This window comes from Mauremys mutica, chromosome 6 (genome assembly GCF_020497125.1).
Source record: "Mauremys mutica isolate MM-2020 ecotype Southern chromosome 6, ASM2049712v1, whole genome shotgun sequence".
Taxonomy (NCBI): Eukaryota; Metazoa; Chordata; order Testudines; family Geoemydidae; genus Mauremys; species Mauremys mutica.
Genome location: NC_059077.1, coordinates 129,556,476 through 129,574,666, shown reverse-complemented (window position 1 = coordinate 129,574,666; position 18,191 = coordinate 129,556,476). Strand labels below are relative to the sequence as shown.

At 45.9% G+C, this 18,191-nt stretch overlaps 1 protein-coding gene across 2 annotated transcripts; it reads left to right on the top strand.

Moving 5' to 3' along the window:
* The first annotated feature begins 11,687 nt into the window (after positions 1-11,687).
* KLF4 (Kruppel like factor 4) lies at positions 11,688-16,848 on the top strand. 2 transcript variants are annotated; one of them, XM_045022504.1, is made up of 5 exons: positions 11,689-12,089; positions 12,220-12,337; positions 12,897-13,797; positions 13,894-14,058; positions 15,789-16,847. In XM_045022504.1, the coding sequence occupies exons 1-5, from the start codon at positions 12,085-12,087 to the stop codon at positions 15,962-15,964; spliced, it is 1,365 nt and encodes a 454-aa protein (XP_044878439.1). In that variant the 5' UTR covers positions 11,689-12,084; the 3' UTR covers positions 15,965-16,847. The 2 variants fall into 2 exon arrangements, with proteins under 2 accessions (XP_044878438.1, XP_044878439.1); XM_045022503.1 differs by having other exon boundaries at positions 11,688-12,089; positions 12,897-14,058; positions 15,789-16,848.
* The last annotated feature ends 1,343 nt before the right edge of the window (positions 16,849-18,191 follow it).

The window sequence follows — 18,191 nt, the reverse complement described above, 5'->3', positions numbered from 1 at the left end:
ATTTGTGGAAAAAATGTTGACGTGTGATATTTATTTTCAAAACAGAAGGCATTGATCCTCTCTCAATGTTCTGTTACAATGACTTTGTTTCTGTTCAAATTATCAGAATATATATCTAATAATTTTCTCAGCTGAATGTTGAAGCAGTAAAGTAACAGATGTTTCCCAAACAGTTATTGACCTGAAGCATCATGATTCGTTTAGAACAACTTATTGTTTGATTCAGCCAGTCAGATCAGTTCAGTTTATCCATAAAAACACATGCAGAGAAAGTTGACAATGGTGATGGGGAGAGGGTGGGTGAGAGGAGCTGAGCTGTTGTCTTAAATACTCTTTATGCATCTGATTAATTAGCACAGATTTAATTTAATATACATCTGGTTTAAAATTGGAAGAACTTTACTACTTACTCTCTACTTTCTCTTCATGTAAATTCAAGTATTGCACTATGCAAACTTGGGACAGCTATAATGTTTTGTTTGTTTGTTTGTTTGCTCAAAATATCGAATCAATATAAATTGTGTTACTTAAAAACATTGCTGTCATTTAAAAAATAAAAACATCAGGCCTGATCCAAATAGAACATGAAAAACCCACTCAGCCATTCCTGACTGATGAGTGGGAAGTTTTCCAGGCTGAGTGTGAGGACTTAAAGTAACAATTTCTGCAGAATTTAAGATTATATTTTAAAAAAATCTTTAACTCTTGTGTATGTAAAGAACCTTCAATCTGTGACCTAAATGTAAAATGATATTGTCCTGAGTCTGCAGGCAGCTCCAGTGCCTCAGCTTCTGCTGCTCACAAATTTGCCAGGAAAAGGAAATTAACAAGATTGGTCAGCCTCATAGTTCCTATTCAGAACATTGTGGACAACAGTGTAACATTTAGATTTCATGCTGCTGCTGGGGAAAGCTATGAGAGGCCTCAAAAGCAGGCACGAGAGTTCTGAAAAGGGGAGGAAGACTGAAAAGGAGAGGCTGGGGGGAAGAGACATCTTTTCCACCACCCTCTTCACAACAGCCAAGGTGTCTGGGAGAGTGAAAGAATATTGGAAACCCCCTCACACAGCAAACAGCAGGTATTGCAGGGGGAGAAGAGACAGCTCCTTTTTCCTTCCAGCAGCTATAGGAGGGCAATGTTTTAAACGTTTCAGACACCTAACAGTTAAAGAACCTGAATCTCTAAATAGGACTCAGGGAGGGCATTCTGATAAAAATCCCAGCACCTTCCCTCTTCTGACATTTGGGGAAGAGGAGTTCTCTGGGCTTCTCCCCAGGGCATCGCCCTGATCCCACCCCCCTATATTTCATATTTACTGCTGATTGATAGATTTAACCCTCCAGTTGGTTTAGTGGCTTTAGCTGGTTTTGTCAAGCTCTGTTATTGTCTCTAATTCCTCCATCAGCACAGGGAAAATACAATGAATCAGCCTGGCTGATTCTCCTCTGTGTGTCTTTAAAAATACAGTGAATTTAAAAGACACTATTATTGTTTATTTTTTGTTTGCACAGGTTCCATTCTGGGAGCTATGTATACAAGTCATTGTTAAACCCCAGGAACATCTGAGTTCAACTCCTTTAAAATAATGTTTGAACTATAAAGAAAATTATACAGTGATTTCTTTTGAAATGTCAAGCTATTTTGCTCTTTTTCTAAAAAAATTCTCCGTGTCAACTAAGTCCTTGGATTGTTTGAAAACAAAATGTATTTTTGCATGGAGAAAATCTTATGTTCAATACCCACATGAGTAACTCATGGGTGCTGGGAATCCTTGCAAGGGGGGACACAAGGAAGCACTCTCCCTCCTCAGTATGCAAAATGGGAAAAGACCAATGGCTGGAGTAGCTTCCACTGCTCTAATACCCTATTAAAGTCAATGATTTAGGTACATAACTATAGGCACTCAAGTATGGAAATTTTGGCCTATGTGACTTGACCAGGGCCACAGTGGGAGCCAGTGTCAACGCTAGGATTAGTCCCTTGTTCTCATCCCTGAGCCCACTACATACCATGTTGCCTCTCCTATTTGTCTGCCCCTTTCTGTGGTCAAACATCACGCTGGATGCTCAGCAGAAGAACTTGTGATGGTCCTAGTGTATCAACAGTAGCCTGAGTGGTGCTGCCCACTCCAGCTGCAAAACGATCCGGGGCCTTCCCAAAAATCAAAGAGCTTCTGGCTGTGATTTGTCAGTCCTCAAAGGCCAGCCCGGTGACTGTAAATAACTTACAATCATTAGGAAAAATCAGTGTCAAGATTCCAACTCTAGCACTCAGACAACATTGGTTCAATTTTCAAGAGATTATTTTTTATATTCCTTGGTTCCCCCCAAATCAGGAAGGGCCTGTGACCACAGGTCCTGCAGGGTACAAAGGGCAGGTCTACATCCCTTTTCTCTTTGTGCATAGTCCTGCCTGCTACCTTTTCAGTTTCAGTTCTGCTACCCCAGTACTGATCAGCACATTCTTCAGTAGCATAGGGAAGGGCAGGCACCATCACACAAGGACTATTACACAGAGACCTGCCAAATGCACACAGCAAACAAATGAAAACAAGAGATGAAAATGTTATTTTTTCATTAATCCCTTTCAGTGACAGCAACCTCCGTGGCTAATTGTAACAATAGTAGATGCAGCATTTTCTGATTGAAATGATGTTCAAGTTGCGGGTGCCCCTTTATGAACAGTAATTGCCTAGATCTGTGACACAAGTAGTTTTCAATTCCATTAAACCTGGGGTTTTGCTCAATTACACACGATATCTTGGAATTTTTCTGGCATATTCATCATCACATACATCACCTACAAGACTCCTGCCATAACAAGGGGTTCTTTATAGGGGTCTGAAATTATTAAAGTGACCCAGCACTTTTCAATTGTAACAGGTCAGGACAAAGTAGATCTTCCTGATCCCACTTATGTAGCTATTTAAATGTAACCTAGTTTTAAGGTGGCCTAACTTATTGATATTTTTGACACGTTTTCAAAAAGTGGCCTCTATTTAAATCCATGCAAATATCTGTATGCACACTTTCTGAGCACTGCAAGTCTGAATCTATCACCTGTGCATGCATCTGCTGTTACCTGAAACATGCACATGCTGCTATTTGCATGAAAACTTCTACACGCCTGAATAGAGGAGGATCCTTTGAAAATGTGGCCTTTTAATTATATTTAATACTCCACAAGAGTAGCCTAAAAACAACAACGGGATATAATAAGGCCCTGGCATCAAATGAATAAGGAACAATATAAAAAAATCAGCAGCACTTTATAAAGAGGACAGGAACAAAATATACAGTAACCATAAAACCAACAGATAAAACAAAACCCAGATTTCCCCAGGTGCAATCTAACAGGACAATTTTGCATTCATAACTCTAGCAATACTCATCTATTTCAGCATGTAATGATCCTGTTTAAAGTATTCAGGAGACAATAAACTCTGGCCCCGGTGCTTGCACATCTTCACTTTGTTGAGTGTGGCTCACATATCTGGACTCCCAGCTGTTAACAGCTTCACCAACCTCCCCTCTGTCTTTGCTTCTGTGTATGTCACTTCATTCTGGCTCTGCAAGGTGTCTGAAGTCCCAAATGCCACTTGTCCTTCTGTAAACCTATCCCAGCTGTATCCCTCCTCCAACTGCCTCCTTTGGGGTTCAATTCTACACCATTGAAATCAATGGGATTTTTTCCATTGACTTCAATTAGAGCAAGATCGGGCCCTCCAGCAATTTCCACCCAGTTCTTTCTATTATGATTTGTACCAATCAGGGTTCGGGGCCTCATTGTTCTAGGCACTGTCTAACAAAACAATGGCCCCGTGCCCCAAATATTCTGCAGCATCATCCAAAAGATGCCAGAAATGCGGTCCAGTGAATTACCTTGATAACCCCTGGTGTAATCTTTCTTAATATCTGTGGTTTCTAATTCTATCAATTACTAGACAATTAAATTAAGGGGTTTAAGTTACACAGTGGTTTCTGAGAGCAACTGTTTTGAAAATCCAGTTAAAAATGTATTTCAAAGGTAAATAAATGCATAATCTTTGCCTGAAACACAAGCAATATGGATTTTTTTAAAATGTGTGCTACCATCTCCAAGCCTCATCCTCTCTCCAGTGAAATCCCTCTTCAAATGCCTGCACTTTTTCATTTCCACTCATGCCCTTTCCCTTTTTGCCTTTACAGAGCTATGTCCGTTCCTGCAAGCTAAGGCCTGGTGGCTTTACACTAGAAAAATTACCCATTGCTACAGTGGGTTCAGCACCAAATCAGCTCCACATGGTTTAACTGCAAGAGATGAGCAGGAGAAACTGTATTCAAATCTTTTCAGACAACTGTTTTAACCATAACGAAGGCCACTGTTTTCTGAAAAGTATTTTATCCTGATCTACACTTGCAGTTAAAACATGTGCAGCTGAACCACTGCTGAATGTGCTGCTGCTATCAATTGTCAGCAACAAGTAATTTTCCTAGAATCTAGGGTAGTGTAGGCCTAAGATCGGTGAGAAACTCTCACTTCAAAGTCTATCAATGTTGCTCTTGAAATGACTTAGAGCAACAGCCATAAAGTGACTGAGGGGAATGATCACGTCCCTCGATCTGCTGGCAATGCCCCTACTTATACAGCCCAAAATGCCATTAGCCTTCTTGGCAACAACTATCGACTCATATCCAGTTTCTCGTCCACTATAACCCCTAGGCCATTTTCTGCAGAACTGCTGCCCAGCCATTCAGTCCCTAGTCTGTAGCAGTGCATGGGATTCTTCCATCCTAAGAGCAGGACTCTGCAAATGTCCTTGTTGAACTTCATCAGGTTTCTTTTGGCCCAATCCTCTAATTTGTCTAGGTTCCTCTGTATCCTGTCCCTACCCTCCAGCGTATCTACCACTCCTCCCAGTTTAGTATCATCTGCAAACTTGCTGAGAGTGCAGTCCACGCCTTCCTCCAGATCATTAATGAAGATATTGAACAAAACCAGTCCCAGGACCGACCCTTGGGGTACTCCGCTTGATACCGACTGCCAACTAGACATGGAGCCATTGATCACTACGATCTAGCCAGCTTTCTATGCACCTTGTAGTCCATTCATCCAGCCCATACTTCTTTAACTTGCTGGTAAGAATACTGTGGGAGACCATATCAAAAGCTTTGCTAAAGTCAAGGTATAACACATCCACTGCTTTCCCCTCATCCACAGAGCCAGTTATCCCGTCATAGAAGGCAATTAGGTTAGTCAGGCATGATTTGCCCTTGGTGAATCCATGCTATTATTACATCTGCTGAGGCAACAGAGACACAAATTCTGTGCAATTTTCTGTCTTATTTAAGCAATCCCAAAGTCAGTGGTGCTCTGATTTGCTGAGTAGTGGAAGGAATGTTTTAGGAAAATGTTAAAATGGCCTGTCATAAACAGATAGTTAAGGGTTAATGTCTCTTTTACCTGTAAAGGGTTAAGAAGCTCAGTAAACCTGGATGATACCTGACCAGAGGACCAATAAGGGGACAAGATACTTTCAAATCTTAGTGGAGGGAAGTCTTTTGTTTGTGCTCTTTGTTTGGGGGTTGTTCGCTCTTGGGAATAAGAGGGACCAGACATCAATCCAGGCTCTCCAAATCTTTCTGAATCAGTCTCTCATGTTTCAAACTTGTAAGTAACAGCCAGGCAAGGCATGTTAGTCTTATTTTTGTTTTCTCAACTTGTAAATGTTCCTTTTTGCTTAGAGGATTTTACCTCTGTTTGCTGTAACTTTGAACCTAAGGCTAGAGGGGGTTCCTCTGAGCTATATGAATCTGATTACCCTGTAAAGTATTTTCCATCCTGATTTTACAGAGATAATTTTTACCTTTCTTTCTTTAATTAAAAGCTTTCTTTTTAAGAACCTGATTGATTTTTTCCTTGTGTTAAGATCCAAGGGGATTGGATCTGGACTCACCAGGAATTGGTGGGGGAAGGGAGGGGGGGTGGTTAAATTCTCCTTGTGTTAAGATCCAAGGGGTTGGATCAGTGTTCACCAGGAACTTGGTGAAAAAGCCTCTCAAGGCTGCCCAGGGAGGGGAAGGTTTTGGGGGGACAGAAAGTGATCCAGACACTGAAATTTCTGGATGGTGACAGTGTTACCAGATTTAAGCTAGTAATTAAGCTTAGAAGTGTCCATGCAGGTCCCCACATCTGTACCCTAAAGTTCAGAGTGGGGGAGGAACCTTGACATGGCCTGAGACATATAAAATTGAATTAAGAAAAGAATCAGTGTCAGCTTAAACATCAAGTTGCAAACAAATTTCTTTCCCTGTGTAATGACTAACAACTTAGATTATTAGAAGCAAAAGAACTGTAAACATTCTGCATACCTGTCACTAATTACACTATTTGTTTAATTTTTGCATTTCTCTTTTGCATTAGACAATTAAATCATTTTCACTTGTGTTTATAGCCAATTTCGTTTCAAATTCTCATTAGGTGGCAAACACTGCAGGTTGACATTCTTTAAAAAACAACAACACTTTTTAATTGGATTTGTTTAATTTGTGGAAAAGATGTCCTTGGTCTTTATGGGTGGCATTTTCAAAAGTATTCAGCATTGGCCTATCCATCGATGCCAATGGCAGATTTAGGCCAGTGATGAGTACTTTTGGAACTCCCACTCTTAGTGTTTACAAAATTTACATTTGGGGACAAATTTAAAATTGGTAAAAGAATCTACATTATTTCAAACTGTGCTATTCATGGGCCCAATCCTGCTGCTCCTGAAATCCATGGAGTTTTGCCATGTACTTCAAAGGGAGCAGAAGCAGGTCAGTTCTATATTTGACACATGGGCCATCCTGATTATCACTACAAATGTTTTCTTTTCTCCTGCTAATAGCCCACCTTAATTGATTAGTCTCATTAGAGTTGGTACGGCAACACCTATTTTTTCATGTTCTCTGTGTATATATATCTTCTTACTGTATTTTCCACTGCATGCGTCCGATGAAGTGGGTTTTAGCCCACGAAAGCTTATGCCCAAATAAATTTGTTAGTCTCTAAGGTGCCACAAGTACTCCTCATTCTTTATGCTTAATGATGTACTTCTAATAAAGAATTTAATTCTAATTTTTGCCTAGAGTGACTCTGACTTTCAAATTATATTTAAATATAGGAACTTATGGATGGTTTAGGAATAAAAATAAAATAACATGTACAGAAATATGAAATAGAAAAACAAACAGGACAATTTCACTGCTCTACATGGGAAAAACCCACACAGAGCTTATTTCATCTTGTGAATTTTTCTGCAGACTAAGCTAAGGGGGGGGAAAGAAAGAGTTTCTCTAATTGTTTTAAACCATGGATGAAAAGAACCTAACATGATCACCCTTGATTAACATGCTTATTATATAATATATAAACAGGGAAACCAGGGAGACAACCCTGGGCCACGAAAATAAATAAGGAAGCTTTCACGAGCGTCAAAACAAAGCATCATTCAGAGTCTGTAAACAACTGAGCCCGCTGATCCTAAAACTCGTATTATAGGTAGACATGTACCTCTTTCTCTTTATGTGAAATATTTAGATAACAACCTTAATGTTTTATTATTCTTCATGTCTCCACATTAATCCTTTTTATACTGATAGTTCCCAATGTATCCTCTGCCAAGAAATGGACTTTGTGCAGAGGAAAATCCATTTTCTAGTGCCAAAGATATTGATAATTAACATTTATGTCATGAAACTTGTAATACCAGTTTGCTAAACTAAAGCTAAGCTTTTTATTATTATTTTAGAGTTTAATTTAGTCATCAAAGGTTACTCAGCTTCATGTTTATAAATTATACAGGGCAGGGACTTGACTCCTCTTGATCGACCTGTTTTGGAATTATGACTGTACAAGTAAGGAGGTTCCTAACCTTGTTTGAATATCTGATCCAGCCTTGAAAGAAGGTGATTTATGGGATCGACAAACCCTCATCATTTCAAGAATCGGCATCTGAGAACAAGATTTTCCTCTATAACACAAAGAGCAGAGCAAATCAGTTAAGTCTCTACTAGAAGCTACAACTTTGTTTATGTAAGAGTCATACAAGGTTACAAGGTCTGAGAATAGTCTGCCAGTAAGAGTATGGATTTTAGAACAAATAAATAGCTACATACTGCATAAAAAATTGGAAGTTTTGAAACTACTTCTCTGATAATTCAGCACTAGCCATGCTACAGCATGTTCTAATTTACCCTTTCGGTATATGCTTTTTGAAAATACTGAAAGTACATGCCAGTGGTCAACTAAATCATAGAAAATTCAAGCCCTATTTTACATGTTGGGTGAGACATTGAAAACTGCATGACTTAGAAATGCCAGTCCCATTAAAAGTTAATGAGACTTACGTTCCTAAATCACTTACTCTCTTTTGAAAATCTCACCCATTTTCGTTTCCAGGGTTACTGCTGCCAATCACCAATATTTTTAAGATAGTACATTTTTTGTAATTATCTGGCATAATAAAAGCACCAAAATTGTTTCCTGGAGAAAAACAAATCCAGAAACCCTAAAATACTGCAGCACTTCTGTTTCACTTTCTGTACCAATGATGAGAGGATTCTGTGAAGACAGACTTTTTTTTACAGGATCTGAAAAATTTCTATAGTAATCAAACATATATGCCCATATTAAGCACCATAGACTGCCAAATTCTAGAGAAACAGAAAACACTCTATACTTGTGCATGGAATCACTTTTATGTGTTATTTCAAATGCCCTTCCTGAAGTTCTTATGGTGATCTGCAGAGGGAGGGGAGAAGAATTCTGAAGATAAAAGTAAATTCCAGTGCCATTTCTATGACTGCGGAACCATGGGAAGCCAGGGGCACTGAATTTATCACAGTATTTACATTACTGTCACAAATCCAAATGTTTCACCTATTTTCTAGGAATACTTCACCTTGGTTAAAAAGAATCAAGCAAAATCACGGTGCAACGGTAATACAATTAGGGCATTACCTATGCACCCAAACTTGTAGATTGTGCAAGGAATATGAGGTTGCGACCTATATAGGTGCAGGTAACCGTGCAAAAAGGGCTAAAACTGTTTTTCTTTCTTTAATTGTATTCTCTGCCATGCATTGTCAGGGATTGAAAAAAGCACATGCCCAGCTTTCATTATCTGAAGATAACCTTCCAAATGTAAACCAGTGTCTTCCTGAGTCTGCAAACTGGCAGTTCCAGAGCTTCTATTCCTCCTCACAATGCTGCCAAGCACTGGCAGCTTTGGTCAGTTTCACTGCTGTTATTCAGAACCCCAGGGGTGACGGTAAAACTGAGAAAAATGGTGCCACTTTCAGGAAAACTAAGTTCAAGCAGAATCAGGCACTGGAGCTATTCATAGAGAAGCTCAATCCCCCCTTCCCTCCTCCCATGGAGTAGGAGGGGGGAGGGGATTTCTCCCTTTGGGTCTTGAAAAAACAAGAGTGAAAAACAGGAGACAACATTTTCAAAAGGGGTGAAAATAAATCAGATTTGTCTCCCCCCCACATCCTTGACTCCCTTCCCTTCCCTGCATCCTTCCCCCTTCCTATTCCTCCATCCCTGCCCCTCCTTCCCTTCTCTCCATCCTTCCTTCACTCCCTTCCCTGCACCCCTCCCTAGGGTGACCAGACGTCCAGATTTTAGGGGACCTGTCCCGCATCCCGACCTTACATCGGTCGGGGCGCCCTTTGTCCCGATATCGGGGACTGTCCAGACTGCAGCCGCGTCACTGCTGCTCACCAGTTCCTGGGGCAGCTCCCAGTGCCCGCCGGCAGGAGCGCTGTGTGCTGCAGGGGCGGGGCTTGCAGGCGCCGGGAGTGGGCAGAGAGCCCTTCGCCTCCCCCACCCCGACCCGCGACCCTAGGAGCCAGAGGGACCAGCCTGCCGTATGCTTCCCAGGACGGGAGCCGCCCCAGGTGAGCACCGCCGGGACTCCCCACCTCACCCCCTGGAAGGTCCCTCTGGCTCTTAGGGTGGGGGGGCTCTGCGTGTTGCCAGCACCTGCAAGTCCCGCTCCGCGGCTCCGGCAGCTCCCATTGGTGCTTTTCCCAGCCAATGGGAGCCACGGAGCTTGCGGAGCATGGCGGGCACAGCACTTGGAGAGCCTGGAGACTCCCCTCGCCGCTCTCACCCTAGGAGCCAGAGACCTCCCAGCAGGGCTGGTGAGTGGGGCCAGGGAAGGAGGCAGGGTGTGGTGGAGTGAGTATCTGGGAGGTGTGTGTGGGGTGCTGAGCTGTGAGGGAGGTTTGTGTGCTTTGGGGTGCTAGACAGTGGGGGCCTGTTGGGGGGTGCTGGGCTATGGGGGAGATCTGTGTGTGTCAGGGCACTGCGGGTCTGCGTGGGGCCTTGTGCAGTTATGGTGGGGGGCTGTGGGGAAGGGCACTGGGAGGGAGGAAGGAAGGGAGGGGAAATCTGTGTGTATTGGGACACTAGCGAGTGGGGGTTTCTGTGTGGGGCGCTGGGCAGCTGTGGTGGGGCTGTGGGCAGGGGTGCGCTGGGCGAGGGGTGTGCACAGCACTGTGCATTTGTGGTGGAAGAGTTGTAGGGGGGCGCTGGGCAGAGTGGATCCAGGGGACGCTGGGCAGGGGAGCTGTGTGGCACAGCCTGGGCCCACCCCCACAGGAAGGGGCAGGCTGGTGGCACAGGGCCAGGCGGACCAGGGTGCCCCTGGCTCCCAACGGGGCTGTGCACCCGTGTCTGTCTGTCTGTCTGTCTCCCCCCGCCCCAGCTCCACCGACGTGGCCTGATAGTTCACGCTTGCGAGCTGGTCACCCTCCCCCTCTCCCCCCTTCACTCCCTTCCCTGCGTCTCTCCATCCCTGTCCCCTGTCTCCGTCCATCCCTGCCCCCTTCGTCCCCTCCGTCCCATCCCCGCAGCCTTCACTCCCTTCCCTGCATCACTCAGTTCCTGCCCCCTTCCTCCTCCTCCGTCCCCTCCCCCATGCCCCACCCGTCCCTGCATCCCCCCAGCCCTGCCCCCTCCGTCCCGTCCCTGCGTCTCTCCATCCCTGTCCCCTGTCCCGCCCCCTGTCTCCATCCGTCCCTGCCCCCTTCGTCCCGTCCCCGCAGCCTTCACTCCCTTCCCTGCATCACTCAGTTCCTGCCCCCTTCCTCCTCCTCCTCCGTCCCTGCCCCCTCATGCCCCATCCGTCTGCGTCTCTACTCCCGTCCCTGCGTCTCTCCATCCCTGTCCCCTTCCTCCTCCTCCGTCCCTGCCCCCTCCGTCCCCTCCCTCATGCCCCACCCGTCCCTGCATCCCCCCCCAGCCCTGCCCCCTCCGTCCCGTCCCTGCGTCTCTCCATCCCTGTCCCCTGTCCCGTCCCCTCTCTCCGTCCGCCCCTGCCCCCTCTGTCCCCCACGTCCCGCCCCCGCATCCCCCCAGCCCCGCCCCGCCCCGCCCCGCCCTGCACAGGTGCGCGAGGCGCTGGGTCGCTGCCCGCGGGCGGGAGGGGGGGGGGGAGCCGCCGCTGCGTCGCGGACTCCTCCTCGGTGACGTCAATGCCGCGCGCTGCCAGCCAGCTGCTTTGCTTGCGTCACGGCCCATCCCTTCCCCCCTTCCCTCCCCCACGTGTGCCGAGAAAGTTTGTTTTGGTGGTTGCCGCGGCGACGGTGGGCGGAGCCCGGGTGACCACGCTGGTTGGGCGGGGGGGGGGGGCAGAGGGCGATGAAGTTATAAGTGGGGCGGCCCGGCCGCGCGGCGTGACAGTTCCGAACGGACAGTGTCAGCGCTCTGGGCGCGAGCCCCGCCCGCGAGGACACCCCCCTCCCTCGCTCACCAGCTCGCAGCAGCAGCGGCTCCCCCATGGCAGCGGCGCGAGCAGGGAATCCCCGGGAACCGTCTCGCGCCGCCCCCTCCTGCTGCCTCGCTGCTGCTGCTGCTGCTGCGCCGCGGCGGGACCGCTGCTAGCCCCGAGCCGCCGCCTGCTCCGGAGCGGGCCCGTCTGAGCTGTAATTAAAGGATATTTGTCTTGCAATTTTTTCATATTTTTGGTGGAACGTTTTTACCCCCCCCCCCCTTTGAGCCTCTCCCCAAGCTGGACTCTCCGCCGGGCTCCCAGACCGAGCAGCCCCTGGCACGTGAATGAGGTGGGTGGTGTGTGTCCCCCCCCGCTCCCTTTGCACTTGATGGATCTCGGTGGCACAGCAGCGTGGATCCGGTCCCCGAGCAGCGGCTGAGTGACAGGGCTGTCTGGTTCTCTCCCCGTGTTGTCTGCAGGCAGCCACCCGGCGAATTTGACATGGCTCTCAGCGGCACGCTGCTCCCCTCCATCGCGACCTTCGCGGCGGGCACGGCGGGCAGGGAGAAAGCCCTGAGGCAGGCAGGTGCCAGCAATGTGAGTATCCCTCCCCCCCCCCGTGCACAGCCTGCCCGGTGCTCCGCGGCTGGGGGCAAGCCGGTGCCCGGGGCGCGGATCGCAGCGCAGGGGAGCTGCCCGGCCCCGCCTGGCGAAAGGGACCGGGGCTGAGCTGGGCTGCGCTCAGCCAGTGCCAGCTGCAGGCTGAGGCGGGCTCCAGTTCCCCTTTCTGGCTGGTCAGTTTCCCGCTGCTGCCTTGGGGCAGTGGCCGCGCTGGACGGGGCGTGTGCCTGGTGCGGCTGGAAACCCTGGGGGGAGATGGGACTCGGCTGCCCTCGGGGGGGCACCGCTCCGGGGCGCTCCCACCCCGCGCTGGCCGGGCTGCAGCAGGCAGCCTCTCCTGGGCGTGGGCGCCGGGCGCAGGAGCTGCCTCGTCCCCTGGCGCGGAGTTCAGGGGCTGGGACTAGGGCGGGGGGCCGTGGTTACACACCGCACGTAGCAGCAGCGCGGGTCGGCGCCCGGCCCCGTGCAATGCCGGGGGGGTCCCCGCCTGGCCGGCCCGGGGCTGACCGGTGCCCGTGTCTCTTCCTGCCCGCAGCGCTGGAGGGAGGAGCTGTCCCATCTCAAGCGGCTCCCGCCCGGGCTGACGGGGCGGCCCTACGAGCTGCCGGCCGAGCTGGAGACCCAGGCGAGCAGCGGCAGCCGCGGGGCCAGCCCGGCGCTCATGGCCCGGAGGGAGGCGGAGGAGCTCAACGAGCTGCTGGACTTCGACTTCATCCTCTCCAACTCGCTCATCCACCAGGAGCCGGCGGCCGCCGCGGCCGTGGTGGTGTCCGCCGCCTCGCCCCCGGCCAGCGCCTGCCCCTCGGCGCCCGCCGCCAGCGCCTGCCACTTCACCTACCCGCTGCAGAGGGGGGAGCCCGGCCTCCTGTACGGCGCCGCCCGGGAGCCCGCCCCCGCCGCCCCCTTCAACCTGGCCGACATCAACGACGTGTCCCCGTCCGGTGGATTTGTAGCCGAGCTGATGAGGCCGGATTTGGACCCGGTTTACATGCAGCAGCAGCAGCAGTCGCCTCTGGGCAGCCTGCATGGGAAATTTGTTGTGAAAGCCACGGTGAACATGGGGGAATATAACCACATCAGTGTTAGCTGCAAGAGCAACCCGGCTGCTGGCTGCACGGACAGCCCCGGGGCCCCTTACGGCTCCCTCCCCAGGATGTGCCAAAAAATCAAGCAGGAGGCAGCCCCTTCTTGCACCATTGCCCAGCCTCCTCCTGGCGCTAGCCAGCGAGCCCAGCAGCACGAGTTCCCCCTGGGGAGGCCGCTGCCCAGCAGGACTAACCCCTCCTTGGCTCCAGAGGAGATGATGAACAGCAGAGACTGCCATCCTTCCTCCCAGGGCCTAAGTCACCTCTCACTGCCCCCAGGCTACCACCCTGCCCCAGGCTACCCTCCTTTCCTGCCAGAGCAGCTCCCGCCAAGTGCACTACAGTATCAAGGTCAGTCTAAGTGTCTAACTAGTTCAGGAGAGCCTTTAAATGTGCCTCGCTTGGTACAAGGGGTGATGATGCTGACTGCGCCCTCTTCACCTTTAGAGCTGATGCCACCTGGGAGCTGTCTGCCAGAAGAAACCAAGCCAAAGAGGGGACGTAGGTCGTGGCCCAGGAAAAGGACCGCCACGCATACCTGCGACTACGCGGGTTGCGGCAAAACCTACACCAAGAGCTCTCATCTCAAGGCACATCTTAGGACCCACACAGGTAAGTCCTAAGTTCAGTAAGGCTTTGTTGGCATGGCACGCTATTTAAGTGTTACCAAAGTGTATGAAGGAGACGGACCCCTTTCTGGGCTCTCTTTAGGGAGGGGTAGTCTGCTCGGGTAATTAAATCCAGCTGATCCAAAAATGCTGAATCTCCACATTTTTTGATCAGATAAAAGGATGCAATTTTTGTGGGGAAAAATAATCCCACTTTTTACTCAGGTTAAAAAAACATGCAATTTATGGTTTTACCTACTGGATTGGAGGTTACTTCGTGGCTCAAAATGACTCAGACATTGCAGGGTGTTTTTGCAGACACAAGGTTTGTTTGCATGTCTATTGCTATGTGGCTAGTTAATTGGCAGGTAGTTGGAAGTCAAGCTGAATTTGTTGATCTAGATAGCATTGGCTCAGCTGTATGACAGGAACCTATGTTGCAGGTATCTCCTTAGATTTTACTTTCTTTGCTCCTGATTTAAAACTTTTTTCTTTTGTCCTGGTTTGCTCTTCTAACTGGAGGGAGTCTGTTACTGGCATGTCCCTAGTTACCGCAGTTCTGAAATCAAGGGAAGATAATGCTGTTGCTTGCAGGTGAAGCAAGATACTCCGAGAACATTTTGATAATTCTGTGTTAATGACACGATAAAATGTGTAGTCTACTTTTAAAAGTTATTCTTCTGCTTTATTATCACTGCAAGAAATCTAGTTTAAGGATCTTCAACTACCATTGGAATACAAGTAAAATAATAAATATTTAAGCTTGATCTCACAGGTATCATTTAACTTTGCCATTGAAGAATGCTTACTGCAGTAATGAAGTTGGTGAAAGTATTTCTGATAAATAATAGTCACTACTTCTGACATTCTCTAAACGCACGGTATAACTTAGATTTGAATTATTCAGGATCCCTGAATGAAGTTGTAGGAATTTGAATCAATTTATTCTGTGAGCAGAAGCGGTAGGAAAGAGCTAAGGGACATCTCAGAGTTGAGTGGAAACTGATACTTATCATGTCCCAGCTAATGTCAGTGTGAGCAGGACTGGGTTTTGAATTTCTCCAGAGAAATGGCTAACAGTTTTTCTGGTATTTTCAGATTGGATAGATACTTTCCAGAATGCTAATGTGATGAGTCTATAATCTTTAAGTAAAGTTCCCACTGAAGTCAATAGGAGCTTTGCTTAAAAGGCCATGAGATTGAGCCCTCTAATTTTTTAATAAAGTTGATCTAATGAAGTTTACAGCAGATTCTTTATTCCTGAAATCTACTCTAATCTAAATCCATTACTTCTGAGCTGTTTCTGGTTGATCCTTGTTTAACAATCCTCAATCAGCAAAATGCATATATGTGTTGATACCATTATCTGAGCTTTGTATTCTAAATTCCTGCATACGAGAGAAATGGAAATAATCTGGAAATAATAAGTGTTGTACTTAAGGTTTCAATAAAAGGAAGGTTCTTATATGACATTTAATCATACGGTCATGCAAAGAATAGGAGGGTTTTGCCCTTTGTCTGATTTTAGCATCTTTGTAGCTATAATATATATATCACTACCACAAAAAGCCTTATTGATCTTATTTTCTTTAATGAAAACATTACTTTTCCTGTATGTTACCAAGCTTCTTGAGTGAAGATATTAATAGAAGGCTGGAACATACTAAAGTATGTGCACGACTGCAGACAAATATGGACTTAACTGACGTGATTTTATTATTATTATTTTTGAAGGCGAAAAACCATACCACTGTGACTGGGAGGGCTGTGGATGGAAATTTGCCCGCTCCGATGAACTTACCCGTCACTACAGGAAACACACCGGCCACCGCCCTTTTCAGTGTCAGAGATGTGACAGAGCATTTTCCAGGTCAGATCACCTAGCCTTACATATGAAGAGGCACTTTTAATCAAAAGCAGTGGATCTTTCCCATACTGCCGTAAGAGATTCAGTATTTACAGCACAGACTGTCTTCCACAAGAGGCTGGAGCCCAGCTAAAGCACTACAAGGAATCATGGTGAAGTCTTCCAAAGACAGGAAATAAATAGATAATCAAATGCAAATGTTGGAACTCTTCTTTTTTTAATTATAAATTAAAGAAAAACATTGGGGTCAATGACTGGATCTTCTATCATTCCATTTCTAAATCCAACTTGAATATTTCTGGACTACAAAATGCCAAGGAGTGACTGGAAGTCAAGGATATCAGGGTTAAATAGACTGCTTGTTGGGTGGGAGGGGAGATTACACAGGGAGATTACATTCCCTTAAATCTTGTTTCAATGCAATATGAGATGTAAATGTCATCTTGTCTTTTTTTTCCTTCTAAAAGCCATTACTATGTTAAAAGAGGAGGAAGAAATTCAGGTACAGAATTGTTTAAAAGCCTATTTCATGGTGCTTAGTGACTGTTGGTTCTAAAGGTACCAAAAACAGGAAGCCAAAGTTCTCAAACTGCTGCATATCTGACAAGGAAATATTTTTGTCTTCCGATCTACAATTGACCTAAGTCAGGTAAATAAACCTGATTTATTTTTTTTATTTTTTCTTAAGAAAAAAACTTTATGCAGACAGTCTGTAATGCACTGTGGTTTCAATGTGCAATAATTTGTACAATGGTTTATTTCCAAAAATGCCTTAAGCAGAACAAATGTTTTCTATATAGTTCTTTACATAATAAATATGTAATATAAATTTAAACAAACGTCTATTTTGTATATTTGTAAACTACAAAGTAAAAATGAACATTTTGTTGGAGTTCGTATTTTGCATATTCAAGTTGAAAATAAGTTTTAAATAAACCTATAATATTTTATCTGAATGGCTTTTCCACTTTGTCTTCTATGCATTTGTGTCTAAAGAAACCTTGCTTTTAAATACTCATGAATGGCTCAATACCGCAGTCCTTTACTCAGACAAAGCTCATAGGGCAAAGACCACAACATTAGGCTCATACATTTCCAGTACTGCTATAAAGCTTTGTCTTTGGGAAAAATGCACTGAAAACTGGTTGTTCTGAATAGTGAGTCCTTGCTCACCTCTCTCCTCTGCACTAGAGAAGCACACTTTCCAGTTTTAAACTAAGGTCTTCTGAATTACTCATGGTTAGAGTGTAACCAACTAAAATGTCTGTCTGAGACTTAGAAGCATTAAAATAAAAAACCCTTAATCCTCAGAAACTGGAAGTCTTTCCATGGTTTTGTACTGAGCAAATTTAGTGTTTGTGTGTCTCGAGTGCAACACCCATATGACTACCCGATCTGAAACTTTTACAGTTTGAGTTTTCAGCTTCTGTTTCTGTAAAGTCACATAGATAAGCTATGTTTACACTGTTAATCTTTTCATACTGCTGAGAAATTAGAGTAATATCTTGAAAAAATCAGCTATATGCTAGTAATAAACTTGGGGCATTGTGTATGTAATTTCTTGGCATTACATGGAATAGTAGAATGTGATGTGCACTGAAAATTCCTAGTGACGTGACAATTGTGAGTGTTCAGGGAACACAGGTGTGCATGGCCCAAGTTGCTAACAAGAAGCTCAGTTAAGCCGTATTGATTCTTCTGCACTGAATTCAACAAGCTGTGAATGTTATGCATTAATATTCAACAAATCTTCAGGATCTACAAAGTCAGTGGTTACAACTAAAGTGCTTGATCCTGAAAACACTTCAACATACTCTTGTACTTTTCTCACTTTATTGAAGTAAATGGAACTAGTTGCATGAATAAGGTAATTATTTTTATTGCAGTAGCGTGTAAGGGCCCATGATGGCTCAAGGCCCCCTTTGTGGTTGATGTGGTATAAATACATAGACTGACTTGTGATCAGTGTTGGCAAGATCAGGCCCAAAACCAGGATTTATTGTAAAAAGAAACAAATTGTCTTGCACTGGTTTAAAAATGTCATCTAGTTATTTTGCCTATACATATATCAGAATGAATAAAGTAGAACATGGAAAATAAGTATTACTGATAAGGTCAGTTTATATTTTGCAGTTTCTGTCAAAACAAGTGGTAATACCTACTTGATTTTTTTTTTTCAAATCTGTCTCAAGAATGCTATTGGATTTCACATTTTGATGTGTTCTTTCTTTGTGATGAAGTCCATGCCTTACTGATTATATGCATTCTTG